At 43.8% G+C, this 21,457-nt stretch overlaps 1 protein-coding gene and 1 long non-coding RNA gene across 5 annotated transcripts in view; one reads left to right on the top strand and one right to left on the bottom strand.

Annotated features, from left to right (window-relative positions):
- The first annotated feature begins 1,554 nt into the window (after window positions 1–1,554).
- On the top strand, window positions 1,555–14,084 carry LOC128324667 (uncharacterized). Its single transcript, XR_008307023.1, has 3 exons — window positions 1,555–3,423; window positions 3,530–4,084; window positions 12,952–14,084. It is a non-coding gene; the product is annotated as an uncharacterized LOC128324667 (long non-coding RNA).
- Window positions 14,085–14,165: 81 nt separating this feature from the next.
- The window catches only part of SYNDIG1 (synapse differentiation inducing 1), a 44,928-nt gene continuing 37,636 nt past the window's right edge, over window positions 14,166–21,457 (bottom strand). For all 4 annotated transcript variants that reach the window (XM_053249476.1, XM_053249475.1, XM_053249477.1 and 1 more), the window contains 2 exons: window positions 20,078–20,215; window positions 14,166–15,461 (listed from right to left, as the gene is read on the bottom strand). In XM_053249476.1, coding sequence (XP_053105451.1) covers window positions 15,303–15,461; window positions 20,078–20,215 — 297 coding nt within the window. In that variant the 3' untranslated portion in view covers window positions 14,166–15,302. The remainder of the gene's footprint in view (window positions 15,462–20,077; window positions 20,216–21,457) is intronic.

The raw sequence follows: 21,457 nt of genomic DNA, 5'->3' as shown, positions 1-21,457 counted from the left end.
CATTTCCTACCACTGATTTTTCTCAGAAGGCAGCTCTTCCTTAAAGGTTTTCTTTTTCTGTAGCTTTTCCTTCAGCTTTGTTAGTCCATGCCTCCCACTGAAGACCGGAGGGAAAGAGTGTGACCCCCAACCTTTTTCTATCTCTTCAGCATCCACCAAACTGAACCACCAAAACAGAAAGTAGCTCTAAACCAAACTGAGCTTTTGACTCCTCCTCCCAAAAAGAGAGAGAAACCATCTTATGAATTTGAATTGACTCAGGCTAGGCCTGGCTACTACTCACAGGGCTCTGGTGGATTTCCAGGCCATGTTAACCCCTAACTACTCATTACATACTATTTGATGTATTTTCCATATCGTACTGGACTTTATTGGAAAATTGGATGGTTATTTTTGTTGGGAATTCTCTCTGATAAGCAAAACCCTTTTTCAGTATAGTAGAGTGCACAGAGGCACAACACAGTAGAATTTAGTTAGGTATGCATGTATGTTGAGAGTAAAGTAACTTGGAGCCAGTTCATAGTTTCAAATCAATATAAGTGGTATTTATTAGAGAACTCCATTCTAGATAGGAAAGTGAGGAGTTAGGATCTCTGTCTGTCTAGCTGGATGCAGATGGATTCTGCATCTTTGCACACATGGTGCAGCAGGGGAGAGGAGATTGCATGTTGCAAGGTAGAAGGAAGGGAAGAAAGAAGGAAGAGGAAGGAAGTGGCTGGGAGGAAGTAAGTCCCTGAGATTAGCAATCTGCATATCAAAGTGTCAGAGCAGTAGAGCAGTAGATTAGCAATCTACATATCAAAGTGTCAGAGCAGTGTCAGAGCAGTAGAGAAGGGATGACCAATGTCTTGACCCTCTAGCCCTCTGACTCACTAGTCTGTCCTCCTATGTCATTGAGACAAGAGACAGCGCAAAGTCCTTCACTTCCCACAATTTTCTCACTTTTCTGTGTTACTTGCATACATCCCCAACACTTGCTTCTCTTTGAATCTACTGTGCCACATATGGAAAATCCTGAGGAGGGAAGAAGAACAGTTTTGTGATTGACATCTTCAGCTGCACATTGCTTTAATACCTTCTCAGGTTTGCAGTTGAAAGAACGCTGCAGTTGGTTCATCTGCTTCTCTGTTCTGTTTCAGTCTCAGTGTTTTGTGGGAGGGATGTAGAAATAATATATACTAGCTGGCCTGGGTACAGAGCATCTGCGCCTCTAGTTTTCCCCACTCCATCCCCCCCGGCTCTCAGCCCCTCCAGACGCTGCCATTTTCTCTCCTGACACCACCATTTTCTACCTACGCCACTGCCATTTTCTCCCCCCGCCGCTGCTTTCTCCCACCCCCCGCCGCCGCTTTCTTCCACCCCCACCCCCACCGTTTCCTCTGTCTTCCACCGCTTTCCTCTCCCCCTCCTGGCAGCTTGCTTGCAAACTCTTGTGCAAGCTGCCACACATGGGATTAGTGACAAGTACGTCTTAGAGAATTATATAGATAGATAGATTAGGGAACATTGACTGCCTGTCTGGCTTTTGCATTCCACTCCACAAAATACCAGCAATGCATGCTCTCTTCTGTGTTTTTAGTTCAGCACATTCCCTCAAGTCTGCCAATATAGGGGACTTTGCTGCTACTGCTAGGAGCTCAATTCATCTTGGGGAGCAAAGTCCTTGTAGAAGTAAAGCATCCAAGCAAAGCAGAATATGAAAAGAGGGGTGTGCTTCCTTTGAACCCCAAGCACATTGCTTGCACTTTGGGGATTAAAGATCTGTTGGGGGGCTTTGACTGCCTCTAAGTATTCAGCTAAAGCAAGGATCCAAGTTACTTAGCAAAGCAGAAGTGTGAAAGTGGGGATTGCCTGCTTCTCAGAAACCTTGTCACTTCTGAATGAAAATGAGGTGGTATCAAACCCTAACAAGGATCCATAATCAGCTCTAATAAAGGTCTACCATGCCATTTCCAAGTTTCATCCCATTATGACTTGCAATAATAGACATTTAGACATTGTGATGATTCCCCATTATTTCCTATGGGCCATATCATCTTACAGGATGATACACTGACATAATAATGATGCATCAAACAATTTGATCTAGGCTGGTACAATTATCAGATGAATTATTCGTTAATTGCTTTCATTGGATTGGAATCAATAATTTGATCCATGCACAGACCTCCTGTTCATGAGTAAGCAGAGTCTATATGTGAGTATTAAGTTGCAGCTTTTTGCAGGTCTGAACTCTACATTTGTAAAGAGCAACCACAGAACATCCCACCTCTTGGAAAGGTTGGTATGGTGCATACAAATCTTGACCAAAGCAGATGTGTCACATCGAAACACATGCTAAAACACAAACATCTGGTTTTCTTTTAAATTTATTTATGCATTAAAAAGGTCTTTGAGAAAGTAAACCTTGACAGTCAACCGTTAAAGGTACAAGTCCTAAAAGCAAAAGGTTGAACAAGCACATTTCCTGCTTATGTGCCATTGGCTGACATGACAATGAAGCATTTTTATTGCACTTTGCTGGTGCATTCTTAGCTTGTAAGGAGTAAGCCATGAAAAGTTGTGCTCCTTTGTAAGGCTGGTTTAAAAGGCAAAGTGAATTAAAAGACGGGGCTCTCTGCTAACTTCTGTTTTGAGAGACCCTTCATTTACAGGGCCAGCTCAAGGTCTGGGAGGTCCTTGGCAAAGTGCTCTGAGTGGGTCTTCTCCCATGATGGTGGGTCCCCTGAAGGTTCAGTACTATGGTGGTGGCCTGGAGCTGCAATGTTGTATGCTTCCCCCATCCCAATATAATGTTCTTTCCCACCCAAATGTTGTATGGCTGTGTCAGGGTAGGGGCATTGCATTGTGGATTTAAGAAACATGCCAGCTACCAGTGTGGCTGCCAATGAGAGCTCTGGACCACTGTTCTTGCTGTCATCTGTCTGTCAAGATAAACTCCCCCTCAGGTTTGGGGAACCTATTTTGATAGTGGGGTGGTTGTAACCAGAGCATTTCTTAGTTGACACACGGGAAGCCACGGTCTCTCCAGAACTGAAGATTTTCCTGGATTCTGGCTCTCCAGTATTGGCCTGGAATCTCCAGAAACCAGCATTGGGTTCCATGTGACTATTGGAAGCAATCTTGGAGATTTTAATAGCTTGAAATTAAGGAAAAATTGGGAGGGATCTCTAGGAATAGCTTTGATAAGAGTTGGTAACCCTACCATTGTTTGTACCCAAATACAATGCTTGCCTCAACACAGCATCAAAATAAAACAGCATAACGGCTGGTGCATGACCTTGTGGATTAAAAACAAAACAAAACATCAGCTGCAAACAAGAGAAACTCTAGGCCACAGAGCCACAACCGTCCCCAGGAGGTAGCAAGACTGGAGCTCTGATAGCCACACAGCTACCCAAGGATGCTGCATAGTGATGTCAGGTCTGCATGCTTATATTCGGTTAACCACCTGTGCAGAAATATATACACTCATGTAGGCACATACAAAAACTTATGTTCAGTCTCTTTTTCCTCTTTCTTTCCACAGATGCCCTTCCTCTTTGGGCCATTTCATACTTTGGGCAAAGGCAAATCACAGGCAGCTGCAGCAAATCACAGCGTTTGGAAGAACGTACCTGTATGATCCATGTTTGCACACCTGTATTTTACTGCAGCCATACTCTACATTTTTAGATGTATCCTTAAAAATCACAGGTGTTCACTGAAAGGTGTAATGTGTGAAGTAGCCTTTTGTCCAACTTCATTTGAAGTCAGTGTATAAAAACATAGCTCAGATTTTGTCATTCTTATTGCAACCCTGTTCTTATCCAATGTTCAACAGTAGGTGGCAATAATAATTCACTGTATGTACATAGACCTTTTTAGTCAAGCATCTTTGCCTGCTTGTGATTATGGAAATAATTATTTTATCTGCATATTGTATAGAAAAACCTGGAGAGAGAGAGAAGGAAGGTTGCCAATAAAGACCTGATTCTTCATTCCTTTGAAGTTTAACATACCATGTAGTGAGTGCTTTTAACTCCGTGCTAAACACGTTTACCCAGAAGGAGGTCCAATTGATTTCCAAAGGACTTGTTTCCAAGTAAGGATTAAACTACATAGTCACTTTCTGTACATGTGTTTTCCCATTTAAAATAGCAACTGTGGGGCCACTTGGACTGGGACCTTGGCGTGGGTGGAGGGAGGATTTAATTCTTTGGCCCTGAGCCATTTTCCCCACTGAAAATTACCCCTGATGTCAGAGTCAGATTATTCCATGGTGAGGCCCTAAACTATGTGAAGCTTAAAAGGCCCCATAACACTGAAGAAAAATGGGTCAGAAATCCCGCCCCAACACATCACTGGCTTCTCACGGTACTACAGCATTCATCTGAAGAGATGAACACTGCCTGTAACCCTGATGATGTGTGTTGGTCTAAATAGGGCCCTAGTCTAATACAATTACAATATAATATACAGTTATTTCTGCACAGATTTATAAACTCAGTAGGATAAACAATTGTGTATTCATAAGTCTATCTTTTGCCTTATCAGAACAATATCTGTTTTTAAATCTTCCTCCTTTTTCCTTTATTTTTTAGTCAGTTATGTAAAACCTAAAATTTAGTCATTTTTTGTTATTCAGAGGCCCCTCTGAATAAAAACAATTATTTCCATAATGTGAGCCCTAAGCTGCAGCTTACTTAGCTTGTGCCTAAATCTGGCCCTGCCTAAAGAGGAGATTTGTCTCCAGAGGCACAGTTTTCTGCAATGGCAGGCAACTTTGGGGACAAATAGCTGCATCTATTTGCAGATTTTTGATAGGAAATGGCGCCAGTGTAAATGGTTAAAAAAAACCCCTCCACCCACATCATGGTCTCAGTCAGAACTGAACCCCCCACAGCTATTTTAAATGGAAACATACACATGCAGATTATGACTTGTTCACAGTCATGACCAGTATGACCCTCAGCATGCTTAATTATGATTACCAGCTGAACCTGCACAGAGCATCTGTGTGCTAGGACTTTTTTTTTTTTTTTTTTTGCTCTCCTTGCTCCCCGCCACAGCCCCTGCTTTATTGCTCAGTGTCAGCCACCCACTCTCACTCGCCCCCTCCCCACTGCCCGCTCACTCACTCACTCCTCTTCCCACTGCCCAATCACCACAGTGCTTCTGTTCTGTGACCTATGATTGGTAAAGCACTGTGTGGGCGGGGCTTGCCACATCCTACCTTAGTGTATTATATATAGATAGATAGATAGATGGCCTTAAAGTTTGGCTTTGCCTAACAACAAAAGGCAACAACCAATTAGAAATCAAATAAGTTATTTTAACTACTAGATATTGTCTAAGCTTCTGAGGAGCAACTCATCTTTCTGCTTTTTCTACTGCTTTGTAATGTTTAAAGATTACAAATGTTATGGACAAGTTGAGTTGCCAACTTATCAGCCAATCTCTGTAGCTGTGTTTTTAATAGTACCTTAAAGCACAGACATTAACAGGTAATAAAGCTTAACTGCATGCTATGACAATCTTAACCTGCTACCATTTTGCAGATCAAATCACTGTTTAAGGCACAGCAGGAGGCTGTGATCAGGGCTGATCAGCTTGCAGCCCTATAAGTATGTAGTGTATTGATTAGAGTTTTGGACCTGGACTCAAGAGACATGGGTTCAAATCCCCACTTGGCATGCAGTTTACTGGCTGACTAAGGTTGCTGTGAGGATAAAATAGGGGAGGCTATGCATACTGTGCTGAGCTCCTTGGAGGAAAGGTGGGTAATAAATAATAACATCTGTGAATTCCATTATGGACTTTAGAGTAGTCAGGAAAAAGGAAACTTTGTTAGGAAAATTTCTTTTTAACATTTGAGCCTGTTCCCAGATACCTGCCTTTAGATCCCTGGCTAACAGTTTGTTTTCCTGAAGAGCCCTTAGGGGAGGATATGAAAGGGGGAATGGACCAAGCCCTTGTTTTATAGCTGCTTCCCTTGCAAACACAAAGCAATCTCATGTCTGTGTAACTAAGCTTTATTCACAAATTCCTCCATTTTTTGGTTGGAGTTCCAGTGCAGTGACCTTTTGCACCAAATATCCTAATGACCACTAGGGGCACTGGGAGTAGAGATAGTGAGTAAGGGTCTCCCAAGCAGTTTTACCTGTCCATGACCCCTGATAGGACTCTTCAGGTATTTCCTGAGAGCCAGAATCCTTTCCTCTCCTCTTAGAGAGCAGATGGAAACATATCTCTCTCCTTCCCTATCTATTCATTATGTAGTTCTATAGATTAGGTTTAGGTCTTTCTTATCCAATGTGTACTTCACCAATAAATCTACTTAGTATTTTATTCTACAAGAATCTCCACTAGCTGCAACAACTACACTCTGCAAACTATTCTGTAACTGGAGTGGATAGCTTTTTAGTGCTTTGCTAATTAACTGGGGGATAAAAATTACAACCCCAAACATTTTCCCCTTTCTCTTTTCCTTCCCTTTTTTATCTGACTCTGTTTTGCCACAGACAGACTTTACAGGATCCCCACAGGGACAAACTTCTAATTAACAAAACATAAGAGACTGCTAAATAGAATAGCACAGTGCTCATTGCCATTTCTTAAAAGTGAGTTATGCCATATACCAGCTCTTTTGCTTTTGAACTGGCAGGTGAGTGAGGGCAGCTGGGACTCTTCAGGGTTCCTGGATTTGGCCATGGGGCCTCTGGTCCTTTATTTAGATTGTGGGCCAACTACAGATTATGACTTATGTTAAAACTGGAAGTGTCTCTTTCTTTTCCCACAGAAAGCAGCAGGAGGATACAATCTGTATTGTACCCTATATTTTTAGTGTGGATTGGAACTGCAGCATGTGGGGGAGGTTTAACACTTCCCCCCGCACTGATTTCCTACTAAAAATTGAACTTCCAAAGGAGCTATGTGCTGCAAATAGTTGGGGGTGGGGGCAAATATCTGCTTTGACAGGGGTGTGTGTGTGTAACTGGCACAGAGGATTAACCACATTGTCCTAATCTATACAGGTCTCTTGTTGGCTCTTTTCTGTAAAGAAAGCAGCCCCTGCCAGTTTCTTATTGATGAACGTTATGTCATTGGCTTTTGTCCTATCTACCCTTCTACCAGAGGCCTTATCAAGTTCTGATTTTTCTACTATCCAAGCAAACTCTCTGTGCATTTTTTGTCTGTCTTGCAGGTGCAAAATGAAATGTGGATGTCTCTTGCCCTTGGCAATTTCCTCTGTATAAAAAGAGAGCAAATAGTCAGCCTCTATAGCTATTTATTCATCAGAGCTTTTTATTTTTCCCAGTGGTCTGGTAACTTGGGGATTTTTTTAAAAAAGTTGCTCAGAAGATTTGTTTGGCTTGCCTTGCCTTCATTGATTAGTAATAGTATAGCTTGTTGGCAGCTAAATGCTGTGGCTGCACATCATGTTGCTCAGCTCCTGCATTTCCAAAGTCCAGAACACATTTTCTCCCTACATCAAAGTTCCTTCATGTTTTAATAAGCTAAACAGTACTCACAGCAACAGCATCCAAAAGCCAGGCAAAAGGATTAGTTCATCTCAAATAGGAAGCTCAGAGAAATGAGATCTATCAAGCCAAACTGGGAAGATTCCATAGCACTGCAGCAGAGAACAGCAACGATGAGTAAGAACGCACTACTATATCTGGTGTTGATAACACGATAGAAATCCCCCCCCAACTATATGACTAAGAAAGTTAGAGGCTAGAGTGGCCAATGATGGTACAGCATCCGCCTTCCTTTTTAAAATATGCATAAGGTGTTAAATGTATGACTTTTATACATATTAAAAGAACCGAATAAACCAGCTAAGAGAAGTAAACACTTTTAAGAAAAGAAAGGCCAGGCCTGTAAAGAAAAAGAAAACCCCCAATGCCTACAAAAAAAATTAAATTAGTATATTTTTAATGTGTTGACTATCCATACAAATATTATTTTTATATATTTTGAAGAGTTGGTGGGTGTGTTTGTGCAACAGGAAGTCCTACTTCCTGATTACCTGTAGGTCCCAAATTTTGCATATACAATCCTGCCACTGAAATTAGCTGAATGCACTACTCTTTTCAATGGAATATGCTGGACAAAAATAAATTTTGTTTGGTATGGTTTAGAAGAAATTCTGAATACTAGCCAACCCACACAGAGCACCAGTGCTCTCTTTGGGGCCGGCTGTATCCCCCTCCCTCTCTTTTGCCCCACACTCTTGCCCCCCCTCCCCTCCCTTCTCACTCTTTTGCCCTCCCTCCCCTCCCACCCCTCTCTTGCCCTCCCTCCCCCTCCCACCCCTTTCTCTCACCCCGTTGCCTGTCTCTCCTGCCCTCGCCCCTGCTCCTCTCTCCTGCCCTCCCCTCTCCCCCTCCCCCACTCTCTCTTGCCCCCTGCTCCTCTCTCCTGCCCTTCCCCTCCCCCTCCCCCTCCCCTCCCCCTCCCCTCCCCCACTCTCTCTTGCCCTCTCCTCCCCCACTCTCTCTTGCCCTCCCCTCCCTCTTGCCCTCCCCCACTCTCTCTTGCCCTCCCCTCCCCTCCCCTCCCCCACTCTCTTGCCCTCCCCTCCCCACCCCACCCTCTCTTGCCCTCCCCCTCCCTCTTGCCCTCCCCCTACCCCCTCCTTCTTGCCCTTGCCCCCGCCCCACTCTCTCTTGCCCTCCCCCTGTTCCTGCCCCTCCCCCCTCCCCCTTCATTTCATTTTACAGTACTTACTGGGTGGCGGCAGCCGCAGCCGCTGCCGCTCCTCCACCCGGGCGGCGCACACTGAAGTCCTGATTCCTTCCCACCCCAGCCTCCCGCAGGCGTCTGGCCTCGGTGTCTGGTTCCACCACCGCCTGGCCGTGAGCCGCCTCTGCAGCCGGGCCCAGCCCCTCCGCGGCCTGGCCCGCCACCGGGCCGAGTGCTGCCTTTGCCGTCGGGCCTGTGAGGCCCGTTGCCGCTGCTTGCTAGCCTCTGCGGCCGGCCTCTTTGAGGTCAGCTACCACTCCCCCCACCCTCTTGCCCAGGCTGCCGGGCCGAGTCCTGCTGCAGTGGCCAGGCCCGCTGCTGCCTTGCCCGGGCCCGCCGCCGCCTCGCCCGGGCCCGCTGCCTCGCCTCCGCAGCCAGGCCGGGCCTGTGGCCACCCGCAGCCTGGCCCGCCGCTGGTCAAATTCTCCTGGGTGCACTGTGCTAGCCAATCAGGCGCCTCCGCAGCCCAGCCAATCCGCTGGGCTGCCGGGACGCATTTTCCCTGGCACACCTAGGAGAAATAGACAAGTAGACAGATAGATAGATAATTATCAGATTTTAACCATTATTGTTCTGAACAGATTTGTAACACTCAACAATCAGATCAATAATTTGAAAATTACATCATGCACAAGAGAAGCAGAAGATTTCTCAGATTCAATTTTACCATATATGGTAATAATTCAATAAAATGAATAATGTTGAAATTGACATCCTACAAATTCCAAACTGTCCTTTTAGTTCCTTTTTGCGAGCACATTAATAAAAAATATCTTACACACATATATGTATAAATGTATCTATTATATATATTATTATTATTTTTTACATTTATATCTCACTTTTCCTCCAAGGAGCTCAGAGTAGTGCACATGATTATTTTTATCCTCACAACAACCCTGTGAGGTAGGTTAGGCTGAGAGATATATGACTGGCCCAGAGTCACCCAGTGAGTTTCATGGTTGAATGAGGATTCGAACTTGGGACTTCCTTGTCCGAGTTCAACACTCTAACCACTACGCTGTGCACAAAATAAAGCTGCACTTCCCGATTATCTACAGATACAGGTGGCCCTGAATCCGTTCCTGCCAATTAGCGAAAATATGGAAACTGCAAATAAAGAAATTTTACCCCTATGGGAATCCAGGGGTTAAGTTCCTTACTCTGAAAAAACCACCACAAAAGCAGGGAGGGGGCAAAAGTAAGGGTAGGAAAGCATAGTACCTTGTTCTTCAGGTCTCCAGGTATACCCCCCAAATCCTCTTGTTTTTCATTTTCATTTTTAAAAAAGAGCCACAAAATTGCTCTGTGCTTCAAAATGGTGGCTGGAAATGATGCCAGAAGTCCTTTCGGGCTACACAGGAACCATGGATAGGAGAAAATTGACTATATTTCATGCCATGAATTAAAAAACTGGTTCTTTAAGACCCATCTGCAGATAAATGAAACCAAGATCCGTGGTTTCACGGATGAGGGTCTTCTGTACCAAATTTTGCATAAACAATCTTGTCACTTAAAGTAGCCAAATGCACTACTTTTTACACCAGAATATGCTGGGGAAAACCTGTAAATGACTTTTTAAAAGAAACACAACATGATTTTCCCTGGTCAACAACAGGCCTCACTTACTAGTAAATAATAATTTTAATTTTGGGGGAAACAACAGAGTGATTATATAGAGTAACAAGCAAACCTGCTTTTTCCATGAAAGGAATGGGAAAACCTTGGGAAAACTCATTCATACTAAGAGTTGGCCTTCATAGTATTAAACCTATAGCTTTGCCAGCTGACTGGATGGAACAGGACGGTGAGAGGAAGCTTCATTCACTCATTCTTTACAAGAGGGTTTGCACAGGGCTTTTTGCCAATGCTGCTGTTCCATCATTTTACATAGCTGACTACTTTGGACAGAACTAAAATGCACAGCACAATATGTTTAAATGGAAGTAGTGATGCAATTGAATTAATTTAATTAACAGCAATTTAATTAACAGCAATTTGCTCTCAACTCAAAGTGGAACAGTAACGACTGGGTGGCGCGAAAAGGAGCAGGTCTAGAAGTGCTTTCAAAATACAAATTCAGAGAGAAATTGAATTAGGCTATCTAGATTCCATGGATTTTGGGTGGGAGTTTATGCCCAACTTTATCAAGACTAAACCCTCATTGCTGCCACAGCTATGGGCAAAAGCGTTCTTCTACCATCACTTATCTCCATGCCAGATCCTTATCTAGATCAGATGATTTGCTGCTCTATGTTCCTCCACATAAGGAGCATTACCTTATGGGGAGGAACAGGATTGCAACTTCCCCTCTGCCCATTGTGCATGCCTGTTCCACTTCCAACAACCTCAGATATCTACACATGAGTGGAATAGGTACACACCTCAAATCCAATGCACATCGACCTGAATCATTCAATGAATTCCCAACTAGGGATGTTGGAAGGGCAGTGAGGGGTCACTTTAAGGGACAGGGAAGGTGCTTCCTACCTGTCCATTCCTGCCCTGTGACCTTTTCCCTGCCGGCGCTCTCCTAAACTGCGTGGGTGTGGGACTGCAGCATTCCTGAGCCCACGTTGTTTAGGAGAGTGCTGGCGGCGGGGGGGAAGTGGTGGGGCAGGGATGGGCAGGTAGGAAGCACCTTCCCTGTCCCTTAAAGTGACCCTCCCACCCTTCAGCTCAAACGCAGGACCTTTGAACTGGTTCGGTGCTCCAGAAAAGGAGCACCCAACTGGTTCCGTGTGTTGGAGATGGAGTTCCAGTGCATCGACCGTTTGCACCAACTATCCTAATAACCACTAGGGGCACTGGGAGTAGAGATAGTGAGTCAGGGTCTCTTTAACTGTTCTACCTGTCTCTACTCTATGACCCTTGACCTGAGTCTTCCACACTTCCTGTGCTGAGTCACAATCCTTCGTTTCCTCCTAGAGAGAAGATGGAAATATCTCTCTCCCTCCTTACCTATTCATTATGTAGTCCCTTCGATTAGCTATAGGTCTTTCCTATCTAAGTGTACTTAACCAATAAATACTTAGTATTTAGTTCTACAAGGATCTCCACGTGTTTTCTCTAAATAGCTGCAACAACTAAACCATCCTCTGCTACCTACTCTGTAACTGGAGTGTGCACTCATTCTTGAGTGCTCTGCTGTTTTACTTACTGGGGGTAAAAATTAACAACCCCCAACACTGTGCACATCCCTATTCCCCACCCATGTGGGATATTGAGGACTGTTCAGGCCTGTGTGCATGTGCCCTATTCAAATGTTATAACCATACTTGGTAGTTTGGGGGATGTTGTCTGCTAGAGACAGGACGGTCATGCCCAGTGGGTATGGTGGAACAGTGCAATCTTGCTCTCCCACCATGTGTCTCCAATAGGGATATTGTCCTATCAGGATGCTTGTCTCAGCTGCTGGCAAGTTCTTGATTCCTGCTTCATACTTGGTATAGAACTTTGAGAATTAATTCCCCTTCTCCCCAAAATCTGTATCCTCTATGGATGAAGAAAATTGAGTTGTTGTGGGTTTGTTTTTCCTGACACCATCAAAGCTCACATATGGCAAATGTTCCTTGCATTCATGTAACCACATAATTACTGCTTCCATGCAGAGCTCTGCGCTGTATGAAGACTGGCTTTGCATTCTCTTTTTACCATCTTTCAAAAGAAAGCCTCTGATTTACGTCTGCTTCCCTTTTCAAAGGCAACTCACGCACCCTGCATGATATGCTTGCAAATAAGCTTTCTGGAGTGGCAGAGGCTGCTTTATACCCGCCGCACATTTTGCTGCTTGTCAGTGATGCTTGAAACCTTATTAATTCAGGGCTGGCATAGTTTTTACAGTGGCATTTTTTAAAACCAAGCTTGAGAAAATGAGGAGGAGGGGTAAGAGGTTCCACATGGAGGAAAAATGCATTGTTCCTAGTAATATCTTTTCCAGTAATCTTCTGTTGTTGCATCTGTTTCATTGTGTGGGAAATTAAATAGATTGCTTGTTGTTCAGTTTTAGTGTCAAAGGCTTTTAAAAATTATTGCAATAAAATAAATCAAAATATAAATCCCAGAAACAGGTGTCGATTTAGTTTAACATTCTGGTTATCTCAGACTGCAACTCTATCCACATGTAAACCAGGAGAAAGCCCTATCAAAATCAGTTTGACCTGAGTACATCATGCATGGGGCCACTGTATAATTGTCATGGTTTTCAAATTCTGTCCACAGGAAGCCAAGGGTTCCTCAGAAGCTTATCAGGGGTACATCAAATTGCCAGGAGTTCCTGGAAAACAGCTTGTCCAGCATTACTGATATTCCCTTGCAGTGTACAGGTGCAAGGAATTATTGGGTGCCGTCCAGGATGTGCTGCCAACTTGCATGGGCAGCAACAAGACCCCACAGGGTTTTGCCAGCATTGTGCATGAGCTGAGAATGTTCCATTGAAGAGACCCTGGCATCTGTGGCAGTGTACAGTGTTTCCAAACTGCAGGAGTTCCTTAGCAGATAAATCAATGTGAAAAGAGGTCCCTGAAGGTAGGAAATAGAAAAAGACTCATCTATTAGAATAGCCAGGCAAAATATTTATGATTGCTAAATAATGAGGGTAAACCCTGTGAAGAGTGGGTTGGGCTTGGCTCCAAGAGGCCTGGATTCAAGATCTAGCTCTACTGTAGAATCGTTGTGTGGCCTTGAGCATGCCACTCTCCTTCTCAGGGTCAGCTCCCTGTTTTTTAAAAAATTGGAATGATAGAGACCTACTTTATAAGGTGTTTGTGGAAATAATGACTAGTCACAGTCTGATCTTATGATGCAACCCTATGATCCTGGCAAAGTAGCCCCCATGCAGCACAGTTTCTTCCAGCGGGGTTACATATGTATGCCCTGTTCAAACTATATTCAGCTGGCAGCACCATGCCAATTCAAAGTGGAAACAGCATATAATACAGGAACAACGTGAGAACTTCTACAGCGACCAGAGCAACAGTGCAGGACTTTCATTGATCAACAACTCCCCCAGCAACATCATCACAGCAAAAGCACCGATCAACAGCCAGCATCATAATGCCATTACTTGTTGCTACCATATGGCCAGCAGGAGCTCCAGGGGATCTCTGAGAAGCCTTTCCTATTTTGCTAACACTACTCACTTGAGATCTGCCAAAGGGAAGCTATGTGCCAGCCTCTGTGTGTCAAAGTATTTTAACAAACTGTACAAACTTGCAGAAAAATAATTACAGATCTATGTGCCAGATAATCCCAAATTTAAAAAATCAGTGTTAAAAAAGCTTTAGATTAATAGCCTTGCTAAAAACCAAAATAGATTTACAATTGCTTGTTGGAATGGGAAGTTTCATGGTATTATGTAAAATACTGGTTAAAACCTTGGTCCAAGAGATCAAAAGAACATAAAAGGAGTGGAAGTAATACACCAAATAAAGATGTCTGTTTTCAGTCAATTTTTAATATTAATGACATTCTTTACAATATGCACTTTGCCCACTAACATGTTTTATCGGGGGTTGTTGCTAGTAGAGAATGCGGAATGTGTTGCAGCATTGCTCAGCTGACAGTCCATGAACCAAGAATGAGTTCTTATGCCATCAGGTTGGTATCCCAATGTCCTTTAAGAGCTTTCTGTCCCAGTGCATGCTCCGGTGTGGTACTTCAGGTCTTACCATGAAATTGGTAAATTGGCTTCTTATAGTTAGCTGCTGAATAAGCCTCTTCAGTAAGGGAGACAGTGCCAGAAAGAGCTTCATGCTTTGCGAGGAAGTCATTTTCTGGGTGTGGTCAGGGCCAACCCAATATGCTTAGCTTTAGCAACTGACAATCTAAACCCCATTCTCTCCCCTAATTAACAGTTCACTAGGAGGTTTTCCTGTACATCACACTAAATGAATGAGAGCTGTGCAAAAGTACTCTTCTACTCTTCGGAAGTTCCTGTCCATTTCAATTCAGCAAAGGCTAGAGAAACTTCCTGGTAGATTGTAATCCCTGACTGAGATTCCTCTCACTCCCTCTGCTATCCTTAATTATATCCAAAATCCACCACTCCAGGCAACCATTTGCCTCATGATTGGGCCACCCTTGGGTGTGATAGAACAGACACACTCATCTCTCCTTTTTTAAAGGCCCATGCTATTCCTATTTTACATCCACTTTGCAGAGTTTTTTTCCAAATGCACTGTGCTGGCTGTTTCTTCTTAATTGTCAAACTGCAAGGCCATCAGTCTTAAGCTCTGTACATTCAGATGTGTCTTGTCTTTTGACAGATGAGTCCCACATTCAAAGAAATAAAGCTGACAGAGTTCCCACTAGCTTCAGCACAGCTCAGACCAGCAGTGAGCTACAAAACAAATTAATTCGGAAGAGAGCTCTTGATCTCTGGAAAGATTCTGGATTTTCTGGCTTCTTGCAACAGTACTATTGACTTTCAAAGGGGTGAAAAGATCAAGTATTTTCTTCTTCAGAATTCAGATTTCATAAAGCCACAGTAGCCCTTCTTACCATCAGAACTGGTGCTTTTTAAAATGCTATGGCCTCCTGTGGCTTCCTTGAGTTGTATATTTTCTTGAAGTTCATATGTGATTGTTTTTGGACAGGTAGGCTATGAGAGCCACAGCAACTCCGACATATATGCCTGTTCCAATGGTGATTGATAGGACAGCCAAGAAGAGGGCTCGCCGTGAACTGGAGCTTGCATGGTGGAAGTCTCCTTTAGCAATGGCTTTGTTTGTCTGCAAGAAAAACAACATACACTTCCTTAAGTAAACCTGAATATGGTGCACTCTAGAGCTTACAAGCAGAAGCCTACTTTTGTTGCGTGAAAAGACATCAATTAAAGCATGGTATTTTTTTGTATGTTTTTTACTACTGTCAGGGTGAAAATAGCCAAACACTGCAAAGATCAAGAGTATTCTACTATTAAATGTTGATACAAAAGGATATAGAACCATCTCATCATGGTCAAAATGACACACCAAATAAATGTTTCTGAGACTTAGCTAAACCAGAAACTTCATTTATTCTGGTATCAATTTCTGTCATATATATGTCCATGGATCATGTCGTCTTGTCTCTTAAACATCAAATGTTTGTTGTTGTTTTAAGAATTTGCCTTATACAGGGAACTCTTGAATATTGCGGGAGTAATGTTCCATGAAAGTACCACAAAAGTTAAAGCCACAGTATTCAAAACTAGATGGATAGAGGTCCATCTCCAGTTACCACCAATATGTCTGTTGGTGACTCGGAACCGGGTCTTGTCTGCAGCTGCTCCGGTCTTGTCTGCAGCTGCTCCTGGCCTATGGAATGCACTCCTGGCAGATATCCGCAGTTTAGGCTTGCTGTTGGCCTTTAAGAGAGCCCTAAAAACTTACTTGTTTGGCCTGGCCTTCCAAGGTATTTAAATTGTGTTTGAAGTATTTTAATTGGTTTTAAATGTTTTTTGTTCTTGAATTTTTAAAATATTGTTTTTAGCACCATGTCTTAAATGGTGTTTGTTTTTATGTCTTTTAAATTTGTTGTACATCGCCCATAGCCTTTGGATGGGGCAGTTTGTAAATGTAATAAATGAAGTAAGTAAATAAATAAATGACTAGCTGTCAGAGATGCTATAGCAGATTCCTGCACTGAACAGGGGGTTGGGACTAGAAGGCATCCCAGGTCCCTTCCAATTAAAAACTTCTATGATTCTAGTATATTACAGTAAACATAATCAGGACTATCTAAGGACATTTTGGTGTTTGAAGTGGAAATTTCGACATTCCTTTCCCCACTAATTACCCTGAGGCATAATGCACTGGGAAGTTATCCTGTTGAAGCCCCAGTGAAATAAACAGGAGTGTGCAAGGGTGTGCTTTTCATTTCAATGGGGCTTCCATTGGAAACTTTCCAGGAGTGTGTGCCCCATGGGTCCAATCTGTCTCCCTCTAACACTCTTAATCATTCCCCCAGATTTGCCACCTGAGACAATCTCACATGGCCTTGTGGTAAGTCCCCCCCTCCAATCAAGGAGTACTGAAGATCTTTGTCTTTTGTTGCACTGAAGGGCATCCTTGCAATGACTACAAGTTCTAGTACTTTCATTTTTTAAATAGCCAGACTGTGGTTGGCATCAAGATGACTGATGAGCCAATTTAACACTGTCTCCAGGCTGAAATCTTTTCAGTAGCAGGCCAAGAGCTTTCATAAATAAAAGGTATGGCAAGCACAGTATACAAAATGAATTCTAAGTTGGGGACTGTCCATCACTAACAACACAGGGCAAGCCAGCTTGTTCAGCAGTAGACAGAATTAAAGATAATGGCACAGGCTTACTTGTAAAGGTCTGAGATCCTTCAGCACTGATCATCCTTAAATGCCTTCACTGTCTGGCTCACTATTAAAAGGATTCTCATCTATTTGCATAGAATGTCTCCTCTAGTATATGGGCTTCTTCTCTGCAACAATATATTGACAGTAGCACTGGTCAAACTGCACAGATGGTGGGCTTGACAGCAATTCAGAGTGATCCATGACATTTAAATGATCACATATGCTAGATGTTTTCTTAGATGAAGGGTATACTTTCAGGTGTTTTGCAATGATGCAATCCTATACATATTTTAACAACCTAGCCTGCTGTGCTTAGAAATTCTAAGCCTCTGGTTCCAAGAGGACCAACCTCTTGCAAAGCTTTTCTTAAGTTGTAGAGTGCTGTTTGGTGCATATTTAACCAAAAGCAAAACTAGCAGAGCTTTATCAGAACATCAGATTTACAGATGTTCTCTGCTTTGCCAAAGATTTAACTGATTCACTGTAAACAGAGCCAACCTGTTGCAAAGACCAATCCTATGCAAATTAACTCATAAACATAGGATTCACGGTTTCCTTGCTCTTGCTGACTTGTGTGTGTGGCTTCATGATGACAGACACTTGTTCCAATGCCCCCAGTCTTACGTCCCTCTCTACAACCACAATCTATTCACTTTGTTTTCCCACCAACCATATACAGCCCATTACCACCCATGTATGCCAATGGCAGGCATCTAGACTAAATTACTCCTGAGTAGTTCTACTGAAATTAAATAGACGAACGACTGAGTAACTTGGTCTGGATGTCAGCAATTAACTCTGACTCAAATATACACATAGAGTGAGGTAGAGCCACCCTTGGATAACAGGGGTGGGGGATGACAGTACTGGGGCTTCAAGGGTCAGGAGGGCCGCCAAGACACCCCCTTGCTCCTCTCGCAGGGTACCCCCTTGCCCCCTTCTGCACGCAGCAAGTGAACAAAGTGCTCGCTGGCTGGGAGCATGAGGCATGCCCTGCTCCTTTCCACCTGGCACTTTGTTCAAGCACTGGAATGCTGGGGGCATCTTTCCCTGCCTCGCTCTCAGAAAGGCAGAGAAATAAACTCCCAGCCAATTAGTGCTTGAACAAAGCACTGAGTGAGAAGGACCGGGAGAAAGACCAAGCAGCCCCTCTTCTTGGTAGTGGCCATGCCCCGCTGCATCAACGTCAGACGTAGGGAGTGTAGCCAGTATCAGGAAAAAGGCTGCTCAGCATGGCAGGCATCCCCAAACTGCGGCCCTCCAGATGTTGCTGAACTACAACTTCCAGCATACCCAGCCACAAAAAATTGTGTCTAGGGATGCTGGGAGTTGTAGTTCAGCAACATCTGGAGGGCCGCAGTTTGGGGATGCCTGCTTTAAGGCGTATGCATGTGCATGCACACGGTCACACATTTTTTTTTATGTCTGCTCAGTTAATTTTAGCTCCTGCTCAGATTGAATCAGGAGGTCCCACTCTGAATGCATATGCGTACACATTGCCTTGATACTGCCACCCAGAACAAAAAACTCATCCTGCACATAGATGAAAAAAATTAGAGAACATTGCTGCTCAGCCCCACTCCCGATTCCTCCCAGTTCAAGTGCTGTCTGGGAAACTAGGGGCTGACATGCGCACCTCTTTTAATGGGGTGGGGATCACTGGCGGGAGCTTGCCCTCCAGTTGCCACTGAGCTTCCTACACCCCTGGACACAGTGTGTAGCCAGTGTCCCCCCAATCTGCAAAGGCAGTGGCTTAGGGCTGTAAGACCAAGGGGAAGTGTGGGTGCATGGAGACTAAGCGGCAAATTAACAAAATGGGGCAAGTCACACAATTGTCCTGGGCGGAATGGGAGGGTGCAAGGAGAAGGCTGCACTTAACTTACCTTCCCTCCGGATGACTGAGCTGTCCTCTATCACTGTGCCTCCCGCATGCCCACACGGACAGCCCTGCTCTGTGCAACTCCATGAAGCACAGAGCAGGGGGGAGGGAACTGGGGCCGAAACATGTTGTACTGGGCTCTAGGCATTCCTCTATGCAATGTGTGGCATGCACATTACATTGGGGATTCCCCCATCAGATGGTCACTCTGTGTGCCCATCTCTGTGACCAAACAGCCCGAGGAATCTCACAAGACCCGGTAGGGGTAAGGGTGAGATATCACCCTTAACCTCGGCTAAAAGACAGGTTTGTCAAGGGGGTTAAGCGGAGGGATCCGAGAAGATCCCACTGCTTCTCACGACCAGTCTAACCCTGCTTGGGGCAGCCCAGGCAGGATTAGGCTGGTCGTGAATGTTGGGAATTCTCTCTGGTAAGAGATACCCTTCTATTACGGCAGAGTGCACTGAGGCACAACACAGCGGAGTCTGCCTAGGCATGCGTGTATGCTCAGAGTAAAAGAAACTTGGAGCCAGTTCATAGTTTCAAATTAATATAAGGAGTCTTTATTAGTGAACTCCATCCTAGATAGTAAAGTGGAGAGATAGGATCTCTAATCTAGCTAGCTAGCTGGATGCAGAAAGATGGTTTCTGCATCTCTGCACACATGGTGCAGGGAGAGAGGAGCGTGGGTGTTGCAAGGGAGAAGAAAGGGAAAGAGGAAGAGGAAGTGACAAGGCAGGCAGGCAGGCAGTCCCTGAGAGTAGCAATCTACATATCAAAGGGATAGAGTCAGAGCAGTAAAGAAGGGATGACCAATGTCTTGATCCCTCTGACTCACTAATCTGTCCCCCTCTGTCATTGAGACATGAGACAGCGCAGAGTCCTTCAATTCCAACAGTGAGAACAGCCTCAATATATGAGACTGTAAAATGTGTTTACTGCTTGCATGATTTGAAGGGAAGGGAAGGGGAGAAGGACAGAATCAGAATATTGAATCAGGGGCTAACAAATGAACCAAGGTCATACTGTACCAGGAGTCTTATCTTGCTTGATTGCTTCTGTCCTTGATTGCCTTTGTCATGTTTCCACCTCAATACAAATGAGATGGTGCATGCCTGCACGTTTATAGGTAAACGCAGTGTAAAATGTTTATATTACCTCATGTGACAAATAGAAGGCAGCAATTCCCAGTGGCCAGAAACAACAGAGCATGGAGAACACACTGAGCCCGAGATGGTCCCTGGGCGGCATCATAAGGAAATGGTCTTCACTGTCCGTATCACTTGAATAATCGCTCTAGAACAGTAAGGCACATGAGGAGGACACTTATTAGTGAGGCAGTTATTCCTTACCTATAGCAGGCTGGATCTGTGACTGCTGCAACCTTCCAAAGGCCATGTAAAATGCCTTATCAAAATTAAGGTGACAACATCTATAAACCCCACTATGTATAAAATAATACCCAGTGGGTTCTAACAAGTCTAGAAGTACAGCCCAGCAGTTTTTGGCAGGTCAAGGGACAGAGCCCAGGCCCAAAGCTGTCTATTCACAGCTTTTAGATTTATTTATTAAAAACACACACACACACACACACACAACTGAAGAGAGAAAAATGGTCTTGTCTCTTGCTTTTCTGGCAAAACAGCAAAAATATCTATGTATTTATGTATACATAAATAATTAAATAGGCTGGGTTTTTTTCTGGTTACCTGGCAACCAAAAACACTGGGAGGGCTTAATGTGGCTTGCAGACCTTACATTGTTCCCCCCTGTATTCAATGATGAACCAATAATCAGATTCTAGAATATACAGTTCCATGAGTATCTGGGGAACAACTTAACTGATCCTCTTACCCCAGGAGTCCCCAATCTTGGGTCCCCAGATGTTGTTGGATTACAACTCTCATCATCCCCAGCCATAATGGCTGAAGGATGCTGGGAGCTGGGAAAACCTACCTCATCCCAACAGAATTTTTGTTGGCCCAAGCTTGGGCAATTTCATTTGACGGATTCTGTAAGAATGTCATGATTAGAAGAAGCTTGAGACAGCACACCACATTTAAAGCTATACCAGTGTCTGAGGTGAGGGTCAACTAATAGTTTCTCTTTCAATGACAACTGAGCTTTCCACAACATGGAAAGGCATTTCTGCGATATTAAACTATTTCTGCATGTTGTCCATAATTTTATAATTTGATTGGAAGGAAAATACATGATCAGGCCTTCTGTAATATGCACGTTCGACTTGTTACACTTTATTATTAAAAAATAAAAATGAAGCACAATCCAGCCAAAGTTAAGTACATTTAAGTTCCATGGATTTTCCAGTGGAAGTGAGTTAATCACTATTTTTCACCATAGGTACATGCCCCCATGCCATGTTTTTCATTTATTAAAACTCTGGTCATTTTTTTGTATTTGGAAACATAATTAGGTCAATGAACAGGGAAGCCCCAGCCTAAGACCTCAGCATCCTATCTGTAAAATGAGGATTGGTTTGTTCCATTTCATCTGTTGAAAATATAAACCCAACACAGA

This window comes from Hemicordylus capensis, chromosome 4, assembly GCF_027244095.1.
Source record: "Hemicordylus capensis ecotype Gifberg chromosome 4, rHemCap1.1.pri, whole genome shotgun sequence".
Lineage (NCBI taxonomy): Eukaryota > Metazoa > Chordata > Lepidosauria > Squamata > Cordylidae > Hemicordylus > Hemicordylus capensis.
This window is presented reverse-complemented; position numbering and strand designations above follow the sequence as displayed.